General features: G+C 42.2%; 1 protein-coding gene across 1 annotated transcript in view; it reads right to left on the reverse strand.

The window, feature by feature from the left end:
- Window positions 1-16,297, reverse strand: part of KCNN2 (potassium calcium-activated channel subfamily N member 2) — a 112,302-nt gene extending 96,005 nt beyond the window's left edge. The window contains exons 1-4 of the mRNA XM_067568598.1: window positions 16,260-16,297; window positions 13,964-14,066; window positions 2,424-2,677; window positions 176-1,275 (exon numbers count right to left, since the gene is read on the reverse strand). Coding sequence (XP_067424699.1) covers window positions 176-1,275; window positions 2,424-2,677; window positions 13,964-14,066; window positions 16,260-16,281 — 1,479 coding nt within the window. The 5' untranslated portion in view covers window positions 16,282-16,297. The remainder of the gene's footprint in view (window positions 1-175; window positions 1,276-2,423; window positions 2,678-13,963; window positions 14,067-16,259) is intronic.
- Between the last annotated feature and the right edge of the window lie 1,261 nt (window positions 16,298-17,558).

The raw sequence follows: 17,558 nt of genomic DNA on the forward strand, positions 1-17,558 counted from the left end.
GGGAGAAAGACGGACAGACGGACAGCTCAACCAGCTGGCTGGTACCTGGGAGAGTGAGCAAAGGCAGCAGGGGGGCGGGCTGGGTAGGCAGCTGGTGCCTGGGAGAAAGCAAGCCCGGCAGGAGGAAGAGAGGGCCGCGGCTAGCCGGTGGGAAAGGAGGAGAGCGGAGAGGTACCTTGGTGTAGGCTCCCCAGGACAGCTCGGTCTCGATGACCATCACCACGATGCCGAACATGCCGAAGATGAGCGCGTAGTCGCTGAGTCGCTTGCGCTTCTCGAAGAGCGCCCGGCGGTGCCCCAGCTTGTACCCGATGTTCTGGTTCTTCTTCTTGCTCGACTTGCTGCCGCTGTTGTTCTGGCTGCTGCCGCCGGCGCTGCCCCCGGGGCCGGGGCCGTGAAGCGCCAGGTTATTGGAGTTGTTGTGCTCGGGCTTGGACACCACGATCTCCGGAGTGGCGGCGGCTCCGGGGCTGGCGAGCGGGGGCTGCAGCGGCTGGGACTCGGAGTCCAGTTCCTGCAGGTTCCTGCGGGACGAGCTCAGGTGGCTGAGCGGCCGCATGACGCCGCCGTTGTACCTGCAGCTGCTCATGGCTATTTCGGTGAAGGGGTTGCTCTCCCGGCGCTGCTGGGGCTGCTGCTGCTGGTGGTGGTGGTGGTGGGTGCTGCCGCTGCTGACACTGCTGCTGGGGCTGGCTGCCTGCTGCTGCTGCAGGCTATGGCACTGGTGGTACTGGGGGTGGTGGTGGTGGTGGTAGTGGTGGGGCTGCCTGGACGAACCGGCATGGCTAGAGGGGGTCAGCTCGCTCACGTTCAGCTGGCTGCCCTGCCTGGAGGAGGCGGCGGAGGAGGAGAGCGGCGAGGAGTGGGTCCTGAAAGCGCCCGACAGGGGCGAGGAAGTGCGGAGCAGCAGCGGCAGGTTATCCCCTGCCGCCGCCGCCGCAGCGCGGGAGTAGGTGCAGTTGTTGCACTGGAGGCATGGGCTGTGCTGCTGGAGCAGGCTCTGCTTGTCCTGGCTCTGCTGCTGCTGGCAATGCAGGTGCGGGCGCTGCTGCTGCTGCTGCTCTGAGCAGAAGCCCGGCTGGAACTGCAGCGGCGTTTCCATGTCAGAGCTGTTAAAGCTGCAGGAGGACCAGGCGGTGGTGCACCCTGCGCAATGCGTTATGGTCGGCAGCGGCGACTCCGGCCGCCGCCACGAAGGGCCCATCCCGGCGCCCGTAGAATCCAGCCGGCGAGTCCGATTGGTCGGGCGGACCAAAACAACGGGCATGACGTCACCTGGAGGACGGGAAAGCTGCGGAGTGAGGCGAGGCGTGAGGGAGGGGGAGGGGGAGGCACGGGGAGAATCCCGGGAGCAGCTGCCGCTGTCAGCGAGCGCGCGAGCCCCGCCCCGCCCCGCCCGGGGAATTCCACCTTCCCTGCAGTGCACGCGGGGCGCGGGGGAGCCGTGCTGCAAGAGCTGCTCCGCCAGGTAAGGGTCTGTCCGCCTTCTCCCACCGGGGATCGTCAGAGCAATACCCAGGCACCGCGCTAAACCGTCATCAATCATAACCACACTCGCCCTCCTGATCAATATGCCGCCCGCCTAGAGCCTCCCGCGCTGCGCGTCCCGGGTCTCAAACCCTGGGCGAGCACTGCCGCCTTGCTGGCAGCGTGCAGCGCATTCAGTAGCCCAGCGCTGGGGCGGGGGTCCTATTCTGCCTGCAATCCTGTTACGATACCTTTGGCCCGACAAATGCTGCCTGGTCGGGTCAGATATCTCTGCCCTGCTGCTGCCTGCCTCCTTTAAGCTGCAGAGTATTCCTCATTCCACCCCGCTCCTGGCCGCCACCGGGGGGTTGGCATCGTGGTAACTTGTTAGCAAAAGGTGCAGGTATGAGACCAACAGTTTGACAGGTGACAGGGTTAGTTTCAATAGGATCCAAATGCGGTCCCGGTGCTAGCCCGGCTGCAGCGCACTTGGCTTCGTGGGGGGAAGGGCCGCAGGCAGGAATTTGCCCCTGCCCGGGCAGTTCTTCTGGGGGGAGCTTTGAGCGGATTGCTCGGTTTGATTCAGGAAATCCCGGCACAGGCGGCGACCGTGCCCTGCCGGTGCATGGCGGGTCTCCTCCGGCGGCAGCCGTGAAAAGCTTTCCGCTGGCGGGGTGAATTGTGGAGCCAAGGACGCGTGGCTGTGTCTGATGGGGAACTGGGATCGACCAACCATTAGCTCTAGGGAGAGAAATAATCTCCCAGCCGCAGCCCCTTCTTCCCGCCCCGACAGGGTTAAAAGCAGCTGCGGGGCCGGCGTGCCTTGCAAGCGTCGGCATGCACATCCCAAAGCCCTGAACTCGGGGGAAATGGGGAAGCCTGGCTGGAGGCGGGCGGGGGTTTCCCCAGGCCGAGCAACGCCCGCCTCGGTGGATCCGCGCGGGGGATTCGCTCACATTTACGCTTTTTCCGAAACATCGGGCGTTGCGTCCCGCTTCTTCCAGTCCCCGTCTTCGGCTGCACCGGAGAGGTGGCGGGAGGTGGGGTCCGGCCCCGGTAAGAGCACGAAGGAGGCGCTGCCCTTGGCCGCGGGGAGCTGTCCAGCGACCCCCAGCAGAGCCTGGCGAGAAGGCGCCGTGGAGTCCCCCTGTCCCTGCTGCCTCTCGTCTTCCTCTTCTTTCTGGCCACCTGCAGCAGGTTCCCTGGAGACCTGAAAGATAGACATGTAGCATGATTTGTCCCTCCAGCCATCCTCTCCCTGGCTGTCTATCTATGATCGGAAAACAAGCATAAATGTGAGAGAACAGAGAGAAGATCCGAGCTATTTCAAGCAAGGTGATGGTATATGCATAGTGTGTGTTAAGGTACATACAGAGACACTAATCTCTAAGGGTGAAATCCTCACCCCATTGAAGACCCTGGTAAGATTCCCTCCTATTTACATGGGATCAGGATTTTGCCCTAAGGTTCAGGTGACTAAGTGCATGAGCAGTCCCATGCAGCTGCATTAGGGTTTCCAGGATCAGGGCCTAAACTGCATTCATTCAATAAGCACATCTTATTCATGTGAAGTCAATGGACTATTAGCAAAAGGATTACTTCTATGAGTAAGGGTTTGCAGGACGGGGGCTAGAGGCTTAGATTAACTAAATTGTCAATATTCTTGTTTAAGGAGGGGGAGAAGACAAGAATTGGCAAGTCTGTTACTGGATTTTGCCACTAAAAATAAAGGAATACTCAAAAATAGTTGTTGGCCTTTAACAAAATTCCAAACATTTTTCAAACCCCATAATTAAAAGAATTGAGGGATTTTGCAATATGACTTTTGTATTTTGAATTGAAAACTAAAAAGAAAGAAGTCAGTAAGTAGAAGATTCACAGTGTTTTAAAAAATATTTGCCAACAATAGTCAACAGAAAGATTTATATGATGGAGACTTATTCTAATACATCTGAGCCTTACTGTGAAACAGGATCATTTTCATTAAGTAATTGAATTTCTGACCTGGATCCAATTTCCTGAAATTCTATCCTGCAACAACCCTAATGTTGGTCATCCACTACTATTTTGCCTTCTTTTCCCCAGTGACTTCAAGTGAATAATTCATTTTAGCAGTTCCCTTAGACAGTTTAATGTCTGAGCCAGATAAAGTCTCTATTTTGCATTTACTTAGAGAAGAGAAAAGAATCATGAAAATGGTAAGTGATTCATTTATTATAGCCATGCTGTTCCCACTGCTATAGTTAAGGCTGTGTCAGCATTTCCATTATGCAGCTGGTTTCCAAGAATCTGAAATTCAACTGTTAAATTTCATTTGAATGACTGGACTTTAAGGGATCAAAGTCTCTGGAAATCTTTATTTTTCCCCTAATAGTTGGGGAAAATATTTGTCTCAAGTGTTTGATATTATAGAAATGAAGGAAAAATAATTGTTGGTAATGGTAGTCTTCTGTGGGGAGTTTGGGGGAGGGGGGGGGGGTTCAGTACATGTTTCCGTATTTCACAAAATAATTAGATTCCCAATAATATATTGTATGCTTGGGGGTGGGCATAAGGGGGGGAAGAAGTGGGTGAAGTATTTGAATAACCAAGCTATATAATTTAGAAAATTCAAATTTACAGCAGACCAATAAATTTATATTCAGCTAGAATGTGGTATGTTGCTTTTAAGATACAGTTGTTGCAAATACAGAGTCATAGCAGTTTCACTGATGTAATAAAGCATTATGATTCTAAAAAACAGTTACAGGATTATTGCAGTGACCTGCAAATTAGGATGTTTAAGTATGCTTAGACAAGATTATAAAATAAGTGCCTGTAAATATGGACTTGTATGATATATAGTGTTATAATGGCTCATAAAAGATGTCAATCTGTTGGATTAATACTGTGAATTTGAATAAAGCCCTTTAATACATATTTGAATGAAAAATAAAGTTTCATTATTCTGTTACATCAATCTGTACCTTCAAACTATATTAATGTGTACTTGAACTGTATAAATCCATTGGGTCAGTTCTCATATACTTGAGTGAAAAGGAAATTGTTTTACTCTTAAGAAGAAAAACATTTAAAGTAAATTTAACAGTGTTATGAACAGACAAAACAAAATCCAGGTTTATGCCACGCATTCTACCTCAAGGCATCCTGTTTTGTCTACATCTTTAAGGGGCTCCTATGATAATATTTGGGTTTCAAATTAGTACACAGTGGCACATCTCAAGGCCTATATTTGTAAATCTGTCTGTGCATGGAAATTCTATATAAAATTGGGTACTGAGAGATTAGCTTCGGATAGGATGAATTAAAGAATATAGACAGTGTTAATTTTGAACTTCCTTACTTTTGTCTGTTCATGTCATGGTCTTAATGTTAGCTTAATATACTTTTTTCCCCTTTTAAGCTTCCTCCCCACATTTTTTCTTTATCCCAAAAACTTTATATCATGTCACTTTATCAGGAGTGAATCTTAAATACATAATTAAATCTTCACATTTCTTGTGTTTTCACCTAATCTGATCATTTAGTTTTAATTAATTATGAATAAAGTTATAAATCAGAAAACATTAAGGTGAATTCTTAGTAGTAGAACATGTTGCGTATATAAAAGCTTGCTGTGTTCTATAAAGGAAAATGATATTTTTATTGTTCTACTATTTAATATGTGAATAACTTCAAATCCCGTATTTAGTGTATTTATTGACAAGATTGTGTCTGTCCTTAAAATTAGGTCAAGCACTACTAGCTTTTGGAATATCTTCTGTGCTTGTTTGTGCTTTTCATTGACAATAAACAACTGAAAATTCTCTTGTGTAACACAAGAGGGCATACTAATCTACTCAACATATTATAAAACTAATCAGCTGAAAGCTTTCATTTGCTTCAATTGTATAGGGATTATTTTTACTTTCCAATTTTTAAAGATCTAAAATAAAAAATGAGAGAGAGCTTACTTTTTTTAAAAGCTAGAGGAATAGACCACTCTGTTTCAATCTGTCAAAGATGCAAAAAAGCAGGAATAGAAAGGCACACTAAATCAATCCTGTCTCTTTTAATAAGCATTTCTGAAACTTTTGATATAAAAATGGGTGAGTGTAATAGCATTTTGATAGTACAGCCAAAAGATGCTAACTGAATTGCCTTTGTATCAAAAGGACACTAGCATGGCATAATGCAAAACTGCTAAGATGGTATCATAAAGCTTGTGCCAAAGTGTAATGACAGACCCCCTACAGAAGAACGATTAGAGACTTTCTTCATTTTATCACATTTGTTTTTTACCTCCCTATTATAGTACCACAGGAGCCTGTGCTTGCCCCTATTTTAGGTCATTATGCTGCTGTGCCAAAAATGCCATGTTATGTGGAGACATTTATTTTAGATTTTGTTTGATAATATGTTTAGAAAAAAGTAGTGTTTTCCAAGTACTCTAACAACCATTAATTGCTAGGACAAGATCAATACTGTAGAGCCAAGGTGTACCACTGATAGCATGTGGAGCCCAACAAATACAGGAAAAAATTACTGCTAGTTTATAAGATCAAGAAAATGCCTGATGTGGCAGCTAATGCCTAGCTAGCTTAAGGGGGCTAAGTAAACACCCTCTACATTGATCGTTATTGCTTTAGCCCAGAGATGTTTTAGGAGGCAGATAAAGGCACAGTTGTATTAGAGCAGTTTAATTGAAATTAAAGGTAGCTATTTTGGCCACATTCCTGCAGCCCTTACTAATGCAAAACACCTGGACAAGTCAATAAGAATTTTACTTGTCTAAGGATTAAGGATCCAAAGCTACAACAGGATGCACGCTTCTGGTAGTTGGGGAAGGGAACAAAATACGTTGAAAAGGCTAAGAAGTTGCACAGTGGCTGAAAATGTTAATATGCAACAATACGTTTGGCCTCAGAAGCATATCTCCTCAGAACATCAGTTTGTAAAAATCACTGAAGGGAAGAGTCATGTTCACTATCAAAGTGGGCAGAGATATGTGTGAATATGCACAAAGAATTAAACTGTTCACTAGAGGCAGAAAAGATTGAAGAAAACTAGAACTCAACACTAACATTCTAAGCAATAGCTTTCTGCAAATGCATTCCATGGGCTCAATCAACTGAAATAGCCTTAGGGTTTTTTTAAAGATGTGACTGAGTAAGATTATTTAACACATTGATTATCACTGAGATTCTGTACACCAACACTTTGTACCTCTAGTTTATGGTCCTCCAAATTCAGGATAGGAATAGGATTGTTTTTTCAGGTTTGATGTCGTGTAGAAAAAGAGTATTTTCAATTTTAAAGCACATGGATCACAATTATATTTTTGTTTTACCTCTCTTGAAAAATGGCAGCTATAGTATAACTGGACTAGAGATTTCAGGCCTCAGCTGTAATCTTTTAGTTAGGTTGTGTGACTCTTACATTGATGAGCACTTACACGATGAGTCCCATTAACTTCATTGGGTCTCCTTGCACAAGTAAATGCTTACCAACATGACTAAAGGTTACACAGTTGGGCCTTTAAATAGAATACAGAGGATGTTTTAAAAGTGTAGAAAAACTGGCTTCTTCAGCCCTGTAGTTATGTGAAGGATGAAGACTCATTATTAGTTGTAATGGGAAGAAACAGGTAACATAACCCCTGAAGTAGAAGACAAGCAGAGGAAGAGACAAAATAAGATGCAACTGCAAGGGAGTAAATGTGTTTGTCTGAGACTTGAAATGGGATACAGAGACAGTGAGGCAGAGAGATGATTATTAGATGATAGGACTGCAGAGGAAAAAGCCCTCTCAAACAATAATGAGATTGTAAGAAAAGACAGAGCCATAGCTAGACCAAAAAGAGGATAAAATGAAGACTCTCCATGCAGTAGTGTAGGATGAAGAGTTTTAAAAATAAGGTGGTCAATTTTCAACTGGATTCTGAAATGAATAGGAAGCCAGTGGAGCTTTAAGATGCGAGTCATTGTTGTGCAGTTTCATACAAGTGAGTGGGAAAGAGCAATCTGCAAAACTGGGACATGAGGGCACAGAGACGAAATTACAGTAGTCAAGGAGAGAGGAGATGAAGGCACGGATGAGGATTTCAGCGGATGTGGAGCTGAAGTAGTGACAGTCACAAGCAAAGTTATAGAGATGGTGATGAGTATATTTACAGACCTCGGAGACCTGGGAGAATGAGAGTTCAGGATAAGGGATAACCCAGAGGTTGCAGAAACATGCAATATCTCTGAGCCACAGCATAAAAAGTTTTTTTGGGATGATCCTCTTGTCCATGGAAAACACTTCTGTCTTTGAGACATTTAGCTGAAGAAAGTTGAGAAAAAGACACAAATTTATGTAGTCAAGGCTCTGCAATGTTTCTCACGTAATCTACACCACCTCTTCTTTAATGGTTAATGTTTTTAAAGTATTGTAATGGCAGCTTCACACTTTTGAGGTCCCACAGCAAAAATATCTTAGGAGTCTTCCAATTTTTGCCTTATTAATTCCCTAACTACTTCATTTCCTTTCACACAAATGTTTGTTTTTGACTTGATGAATTCACTTGAATGAAACAATTCTGAACGCAGAAGGGCATTTTAATCATAGTTCCAGTAGGCAGATGGGGTATTGTGGCCCATTCAGCTTTTGGCTACCTTTCTGGATAGCTGTGTTTTGTGAACATCCTCTGTCAGTCAATGCCTGACATGTGAACAAAGCCCAGCGCGGGCTTCTTTTTTGGCCACATGAGGCTTTTGAATGCTCCCCATCATCTTTTTGCGTTCAGCTGCCCAACTGCAAGTTGGGGTGAAAAGATCAACAAATATGGAGAAGATTGCTTGCTGAGAAGTAGCTGGCCCATGAATGGATCCTAATAACCTTTCTGAACAGATTGCAAGGGCTGCCATCCTGTTGTGTGTGAACTGAACACAATTGTGATTGTGATCAAGCTGTAGGTTTAGGCCACTTTAGCATGCAGTACTGCAGCCAAATTTATAGTACATATTGTGTTCCTTTGCTTTAATTCGTAAATTTGGAATTATTTACTGTAAAGATTATTTGGATTTATTTTCCTTTCTGATATCCATCACAAACTTAATGGTGAGGTGAGCAGGTAGTGCTGGAGAAGGACTATGACTTTTTCCTAAAAGTCACTAAGCTAGACTGTGGTCTGTTGCACTGTGGGTATAGAAAAGAGGGCAAGGAAAAGAGCTCTCAAGGTGCTGACAGTGGTCCTTCCATGCAAACTCTGGGCAAGGAATGAGTGTCAAGAAAGCAGCATCAGGCTTCACCTCCCCTCCACATCTTCCAGCAGAGCTGGCCAAACACAAAGGACATGATCCAAGGCTAACTGAAATAAGTATAAAACTTTCACTGATTTCAAAGGGCTTTAGATCAGGCCCAAAGGGAGGAGTATACCACAGCCTTTGTACTCCTGCACTTCAGGAAGCTTTGGAGGAATTTTGACTCCCTGAGATAGAATTCCTCCTGGTTCTCCTCCTTGAGCAGTGCCGCCACACACTGCTCCAACAGAGAATTTTGCCTTTAAGGTACAGTTGAGGCAGGCCATGAATAATCTGCAAGTTTTTAGAAAAATTCTCTACAACAACTTTACAAGCCTAGTGACTGGCTTATATTTTGAAACTGATCTGTAAAGAAAAGGACTAGACACTTCCTGTTTTTTAAATTATGAGAACTTGGTTTAGACGGAATGGAGCTTGTAACACTTTTCACATTTCATGAGTTAACACATGCAGAAATTATTACTAATAAGTTAAACATTTTGCATTCCAGCTGGGTAAAAATAAGCCTACGCACTGGTTCTCAGGAATGAGTAGTTTACAAAGCCAATTGACGTTTTTAGATGATGTTGTTATAACATTGTGAGTGATTTTTAAAACCATTATGTTGGATCATTTTTCAAAAAGGGAAAACTACTACTTTTTCAACCCTGAAACTTTAATTTCAAACTTTCAAAATACGTTTCTTTCTAGGGATGGACTATGGAGAAACTTTATGCCGAAAGGAGGATTTTTTGTTTTTGTCTCTCCCCAGAAAGTGAGAGAAACCAAATGATAAGGGAGATCACAACCAAGTTTAAAAGGGAAGGTTTCTTAATTATGCAGTCACTACCGTAATTCCATAATACAAAGTATGTCCTAGAAGTCCTTTCTCACAGTTGAACTTGTGTTTTAGTATTAGAAAAAGCAACATGGATGGAAGTATAAGCCAATCCAAGAGAGGTGTTTGGTCCCAATAAGACAAGAGCAGTTTTAGCCAGTGGAGATCTAGGTTTTGCCATCCCTACATATGTGCTTTCTTTTTTCTCTTTTTGATTTTTTTAAACATCAGGGGCATAAACTTTGTCATGCATTCTGTTCCGAGTGGCCACATCTGACTGGAAGAGTCCGACCTGTACAGTTGCTGATAGCTGTAAGTTGTTAAATTGCATAGCCCTTTTGCTGATATGGACAACTGCCCAGTTAGGGACTAGAATCCCAGCACTCCACTAGCAACCTGGTCCAGGTTTTCCAGAGTGACTAGTGACGTAAGTATGTATCTGATCCTGCAGTGAGGTCAGGATGAGCAGGGACACCCACCTGGAGCCCCACTGATTTCAGTGAGGCTCCTGGTGGGGGTTAAGGGTCCATCCTCACAGAGCTCTTTGCAAGAGCAGCCTGCCCAGTGAAACTTCTAATTTCTCATCACTATGGAGCAGCTGTGGGAAACTGGCTGACTCCAGTAACTGTTTATTTCTTTTTTAATTCATTTTTTTCTGAAAAAAGGTAATACTGTTTTTGAGTGATAACTGGATGCTGAAACATGAATCTGGCTAGTGGGTCTTGCCCACATGTTCAGGCTCTAACAGATATTTAGGGTCTGGAAGGAGTTTTCCCTCAGGTCAGATCTGCAGAGATTCTGCGGAGTTTTTTTGCCTTCCTCTGCAGCCTGAGGCACGGGTCACTTGCTGGTATGAACTAGAATAAATGGTGTATTCTCTGTAACTGGAACTTTTAAAATCATGATTTGAGGACTTCAGGAACTCAGCCAGGGGTTAGTGGTTTACTATAGAGTGTGTGGATGAGGTTCTGTGGCCTACAATGTACAGGAGGTCAGACTAGTTGATCACAGTGTCCCTTCTGGCCTTAAAGTTTATGAGTAAGAAACAAAATGTGCAGCATGCTACAGAAGTGTCAGGCCTGTCAGCTCCAAGAGATGCGGCTCTCAAATGATTGCCAGTTTAGGACTATTTTCCCAGCATTTGCTTGTGCTTGTTATTAATTCAGTGGAGTCACTTAGCTGTGGCAAGTTTTCTCTATCACGGTTCAAGAGGAAAATAGCTTTTGAATAATTTGTGGTCTCATGCCAATTTTTTCATGGGATAAATAAAAGCAAAGAACTTGCTCTTTGGAATATAAATGTAAAGGTACATTGTTGACTTAATGGAACATTTTTAAAAGGCCACATATAAAAGATTCTTCTAATTTATTCACAAAATGAATGTGTAGATTTTTTTCCCCAGCTACCAGCAAATTATTTTTAAAGCTGCTGAGGAAAACTACCAGCTAATCAGTCTTTCATGCTAAAGAAAAGGAAATTTAGCAAGGACAATTGTGATATTTCCTTGTGCTATTTCCAGTGGTTTGGTTGGGTTTTTGGGGGTTTTGTTTTGCAAAGGGTGGGGATTCAGTTGCATTCCCTTGATTAATTTTATTTTTTGACTGCCATTAAGCTGGACACATCTCATGACAGACTTGCAGTACATGAGTAAGTTTATCCAATACATAAATGCGTAATGTAAGGTTGTAGTTTATGCATACCCATATTGTTTGATCAGTGTTACTCCAAGTCTCAATAGAAACAAGAAAAAGTCCAGATGAGAAGACTGGAAAATTACTCTATGATGATTATGTAATGACTAGAAACAACAACACTGAATGATGAAAGGAATAATTATGGCCAGATAAATGTGCAGTGCAGATACAGAAGGCTACATTGTCAAATATCTGTATTGTAATTGCAGTTTGAACATTCTTGCATGCACCCATGGCCAGCATAAAACCATCACTTGCATGTGCAAATGAGTATTGTCACCTGCCAAATGGGTAATTGCATTTACAGATTGATATTTATGCACGTAGCTGCCAGCATTTGCACAAATACTTCTTTGCACATGCACAGGTGAATTTTGTATATGCAAGAGGTGTACATATACATTTTCAAGGAGCAGTTTAGATGCCTTCATTTGAAATTTTGGGCCAAAAACCCATGTCAGAAATAAATTCAGAACTAATAGCATCTGAATCAAGACTGTAAATCTGGAACTACTGAAATGTGCAAAATAACGTGTAATAAAAAGGTTACAAAATTTCTGCAGAAATAATGGGATATGCTTTCAGAAGGATGTGCTCTCATTTTTGTGTCCACATTTGAACTGGAGGCATAAATCTGAATACTTGTGCCTCTAGCTACCTGATTGCAGGCACAGGTTGGGGAGTTAAAGTCACAAGCACTCGGAACTGCAGGTTTATTATGGGGATAAATTATGCCTGCTATGAGGCCTGGCCTGAATCTTAGCTGAAAATACCCCCCTTCCTCATATGTGTATAAATAATTTCTTTGTGAGTGAATAAAAACTAGTCACAATTGCAGTATACACCAATGAGAGAGATTGATCTGTAGTATAAAAGTTACATGTGTCTGGTCTGGAAGTGAAATTGTTATTCCAGTTACTCTGAAAGAATACTGGAACTATAGAGATGAACTATTTGAGATGGAAGCAATGGTCATGAAGAAGAAAAAGCAGCAATTCCAAAATAGATGTGACAGCAGATGTTAAAAATCATCTAAGACGGTTGGGAATTTAAAGGTGTAATTATGAGAATGAGAGGTGATGTTTTGGTCAGAAATACAATATGTTGACAGATAAAAGAAATTGTGTCTGAATGTAACATGTCAGCAGCATTGAAATTCTCAACAAGCAAAAGATATTTCTCATGTATTCAATGCCAATGGCAAATTCTGAGATCAGACTTAAGCCTGTAGAATAAGAAGTGCCACCCACCTGCTTCAATAGGTGGGGGGAACCGAATGGGAGGAGTGGGCAAAGGAGGCAGTCTCAGCAGTCAGGTAAACAGAGACTCAGTGAGGGATACCAGGTAGCTCCTGCCATCCCCTGCCCCCTTGGAGTCTGACACCCATTGGCCAGCTGGGAAGGAGAGGGGTTGATTGGCCAGCATTTTACAGCTCCCAGGATTTAACCTGGAACGGGAGCCATGTGGAGTGTCTTCCAGCTCCATTCCAGCAGCCTCACCCTGAACTAGGAATGGGAATCAGGCCTGATAGATCCTGTGTGTCGAGCTGATCCCCCAATTTGGGGGTCAGGACAGAATTTTTTATCACATGGGCCAATTGGCAGAGGACGTGGGAGTCTTTCACTGACCTTGCACCACTTTCAGGCCGTAGAGGCAGGACCGTACTTAGTACCTAGCTGAGGTCCTTGGTTGAGTTGTTAATTCATCACAGTTTAGGGCCAGTTCCCAGTGCAGTTAAAAGGATAAAATCACAGTTCCCAGAGGTAAAAGGCCTGGGATTTTGGTGATGGGCCTTGGGCTCATGAGATGGGATCAGAGTGAGCTGAGTCCTGGAGAGCAGGCTGAGGAGAGCCTACCCAGAGTTATGGATTATATGGTAGAAGCCCCGTGCCCCATACTGAAACCAATTAAATGCCTGGTATGGGAGAGCATGGGTGATAGTGGGTAGTGCCCCTCCCCTGTGTTGAAGTTTAACACAAGTTACGGCCTGCGGTGTAAAATCCATCCATGTTTCTGTCCTCATTTCAGTGCTGTATTCACATCAGTTTATATGTTTTGAAATAGCCCAAGTCTTGAACACCAAAAACCAAAATAAAATCTGTCCTAGTAAGGCATGGTATATGCTCTTTGTAGAAATAAAAACAGACTATAGGCCTGTCACCTCAGACTGCATTCTGCTGCTCCACAGGTGTCTCCTGCACCTGTCTTGTAAAAGAAGCCCCTAAACTCTAGTGCAGTTCAACTACAGCACTCTTTACAGTACCATTACTGCTCCCTCATTGCAAACCTTGGATGGGAGACACCCCAAAGAGGGTGTGAGGAAGGCAGAGCCATCTCCTTCTCCCCTCTGCCCCCACCCCAGACATCAGCCATACCGTAGTGTTGGCAGCTGTGCAGAGAGAGTGAGGGGAAAATGCTTCATCCTTTGAAGCAGTATAGCAGCAAGCAAGCGCCTCCTGGATGTTGTGGTTCTGCATGGCCCTCAAAGCAGCACTGTACATTAAAGGCACAGTTGAGCACTGTACATTAAAGGCACCTTAAGTGAGGTATTTCAAAGGTTTAGGTAGGAGTAAGAATTCCAACCACACTGCTGTATCATCTAGAAATTCACAAACTTGTTTTGCATCTGCACTGTAAAAAGACAGTGCAGATGTTTAGAAGGTTACTGGAAAAAGTTAATACAGGCAGAAGATAACCCATACCTTATCTCATTGTCCTGGTGGTCTATAAACCCTCCTGTAGAAGATGATCTCACCAGTTCATATGCTGATTTAAAAAAGTGTCTTTCCTCTAAGCAACTGCATCCTGCTCAAAGAAAAGGAGAATGCTAAGATACCTAATACTGCAGTAGAAGTAAGGGATCCTGTTAAATCAAGACAAAAACAAAAGCTGCAATATGACATCACAAAAAGTGTTTCTAAAGTCACACATATATGAAATGAATCTGTCATTCCGATGGAAAATAATGGAAATATACTACCATGGAAGACTGCAAATATGCCAAATTCTTCAATAAGCACCTAGTTGATCAGCAGTATTTAATTATATTTTAAATACATAATTCTCTAATGATATTACCGACAACTCTAAAGATCAGGTTTTCAAAATTATCTCAACCCACCCTTTTTTTGTGTGCAAACATATATGTGCATGAGCACATTTCAAGAAATAAGACTTGAGTGCAAAAGATTCAATCAGCTGTGTGAAGGAGATGTTTGGTCCAGCAATCTACTATATACAGATAGAGGAATGAACAATAGACAAAAATATAAGAGAAAAAAGATTGTAGGGAGAGAGGAATTAAAGAAAAGAATTTAAAAGGGACAAGGGACATTAAAAAACATGGAGAGAAAGGAAATACATATTCCTTCTCTTCCTCTGGAAAATGAGTTTCCCAGGAGGAAGGTCTGAATAAGGACTTTAGAAAAAAAAATCTTCTTCACTTTTTCCCGCATGTCCTTTCATTGTCATAGGAAGGAATAGAGTATGCACAAATCTTCCAAACTAAATGAAGCAGAGCCAATCAAACCCCTGGTCTTCCTCTAAAGAACCTTCAGACACAAGTTAGCTAATTAAATCCTTAAACCCAAACAAGAACAGAGGAAAGGCAATAGAGTATTAACCACAGAAAGTTTTCAGATTTAAGAAAATTTGAACATTCTGGAATTACCATACTGGATCCAACCTCACATCCCTCTATTCCAGTATCCTGTCTATGGCAGTAACAAGTCCCATATGCTTCTGAGGAAGGTATAAGAACCGCACAGTTGGCAGATCTGGGATAATGGCCCTCACACTAAATCTCATCCTGATCTCTGGTAGTTTTGAGCTTGGCTTAAACCCTGAAACATGAAGTTTAATATCCATTACAAAGTTTTTGTTATGAATTACAACAACTCTGGATTGTTTTATCATCCATGTCTCTCATACTCTCTTGAATCTTGCTGAGTTCTTTGCCTCAGTGACTTACTGTGGCAATGAATTCCACAATTGAATCACACATGCAGAAAAATAGCTTTTCATCAGTTTTGAATTTTACATTTTTAAAAAATTTCATTGTATGTCTTCTTGCTCTTGTCTTATGAGATAGGGAGAACAGAAGTTCCTGTTACCCCTTTTATATGCCATTAATTATTTTACAGACTTTTATCATGTCCCTTTTTTTTTTAACCTCCATTCTAAGGTAAACAACCTTAAACTCTCCAACCTTTCTTCACATAAGAGTTTTTCCATGCCCTTGATAATTCTTGTTGACCTCCTTTCAACCCCCTGCAATTCTTCTTTCAGATGGGATGACCTGTGCTGCACCCACTATTCCAGATGAGGCCACACCATTGATTTATATTAAAAAGTCACTAATATTCTCCTTCACATTCTTTATGCATCTTAACATTTTGTTTACTATAGCTGCACAATGAGCAGAGTTTTTCATTGACCTATCTATAATGACACCAATGTCCCTTTCCTAAAGGGATTTCACAGCTCTAATGGTTTACAAAGACGCACATTTATTGCTACATTAAGTAATAATGGTCTGTCACCCCAACATTTCCCTTCCTAGTCTGTTAAATCAAACTCTTCTAGAATGAAGAAATAAAGAACCATTAAAGATAAACAAGTACCTGAATGTAGTGAATAGTGCTATACCCCTTTCCTATTTAGCTACATTCTGAGCTTATTTGGAGTCCCTTGAGTCTTTGTTTTAGCCTTTTTTCCTGTAATGTAGATACGATAGGTAATAACCCTAACCTGATGAGAGAACAAATTCACCTCACGGGTGTAACAGAGAAGAATTTGACTCAGCTGTTTTAACAAACCACAGACACACTACAGTGAATTCTTAAAGCAATGGGCCAAATCTTGTGGAACTTTGTAATGTTTTTATTGTTAGCAGGAAGCATTGGTGCTCAGCACATTTGAAAATAAACCCACTTATTTAGATACCAAAATGTAGATTAAAAAGCCTAATTTACGCACCCATTTTTAAAAAATCCTTACCAGAGCTTTTCTCCTGCTGCATTGTGCCTATGGGTGCTCTGAATCTGAAGGAAGCAGCTGCAGTGTAAGACATATGGGATAATGTAAGAATGGCTTCCTTGGATTTAGGAAGATGGATTAAAGTTACGAAATTTATGTAAGACATTTTCTGAAATGATTTAGATGTTCGAACATCCTTCATAAATCAGTGAAGATGGATAATAAACATTTGTGCTCAGAGCTTTTCAGAAGAAAATGTTAAAATGCCAGTAGTTTCTTTTGAATGCAAGAAACCAAGGGCCATTGCTTCATTGTAACATTTTCCTTAGTAGTGCTTGTTCTATGTAGTGTTAAAGTGACTTTAATAATACTAAATGAACATATATCTTCAGTAAATCTTTTTCAAAGTGGCCTTACCAGAGCCGTAGTAATTCAGAGATTAAAACAGTTGAAAACAAATGATAAATGAAATCAGAAGTACATGAGAAGCAGAAAGAAAATTTCAGTAGTTTAAAAAAACCTATAACGATATAAAATCAACATGGCACCCATTAAATTAAAAGATGGCTAACTGATAGGTCCAAAAATGTCATTGTAAACAGTCAGTTTCCACACGGATCAGTTCCTGGTCCCATGCTCTTTAACACTTTTATTAATGACATAGAAGAAAACATAAAATCATCACTGATAACATTTGCAAATGACACAAAAATTAGGAGAGGGGTAAATAATGAAGAGGACTGGTCAGTGGTACAGAGCTATCTGAATTGCTTGGTAAATTGGGTGCAAGTAAACAGTGTGTATTTTACTACAGCTAAATGTATACATCTAGAACAAAGAATGTAGGCTCTATTTACACGGTGGGGGACTCTATCCAGGGAAGGAGTTACTCTAGAAAATACTTGGGGGGTCATGGTGGGTAATCAGCTAAACTTGAGCTCCCAGATGTGGCCAAAATGCTAATATGATCCTTGGATGCATAAACAAGGGAATCTCGAATATGAGTAGAAAGGTTATTTTACCTATTCACTACCTGGCACTGGTGAGATCACTTTTAGAATAGCATGTCTTGTTCTGATGTCCACAGTTCAAGAAGGATGTTGATAAATTGGGGAGGGTTCAGAAAAGATCCACAAGAATGACAAAAGGATTAGACTATTTAGTTTTAAAATTCTTAATAGTGATAGTCTCAAGAAGCTCAATATGTTTAACTTAACAAAGAGAAGGTTAAGAGGTGACTTTATTACAATCTATAAGTACCTACAAGGGGAACAAATATTTGATAATGGGTTCTTCACTCTAGCAGAGAAAAGTATAACA

This window comes from Emydura macquarii, unplaced genomic scaffold (genome assembly GCF_026122565.2).
Source record: "Emydura macquarii macquarii isolate MOO-44397 ecotype Brisbane River unplaced genomic scaffold, CSIRO-AGI_Emac_v2 contig_2897, whole genome shotgun sequence".
Lineage (NCBI taxonomy): Eukaryota > Metazoa > Chordata > Testudines > Chelidae > Emydura > Emydura macquarii.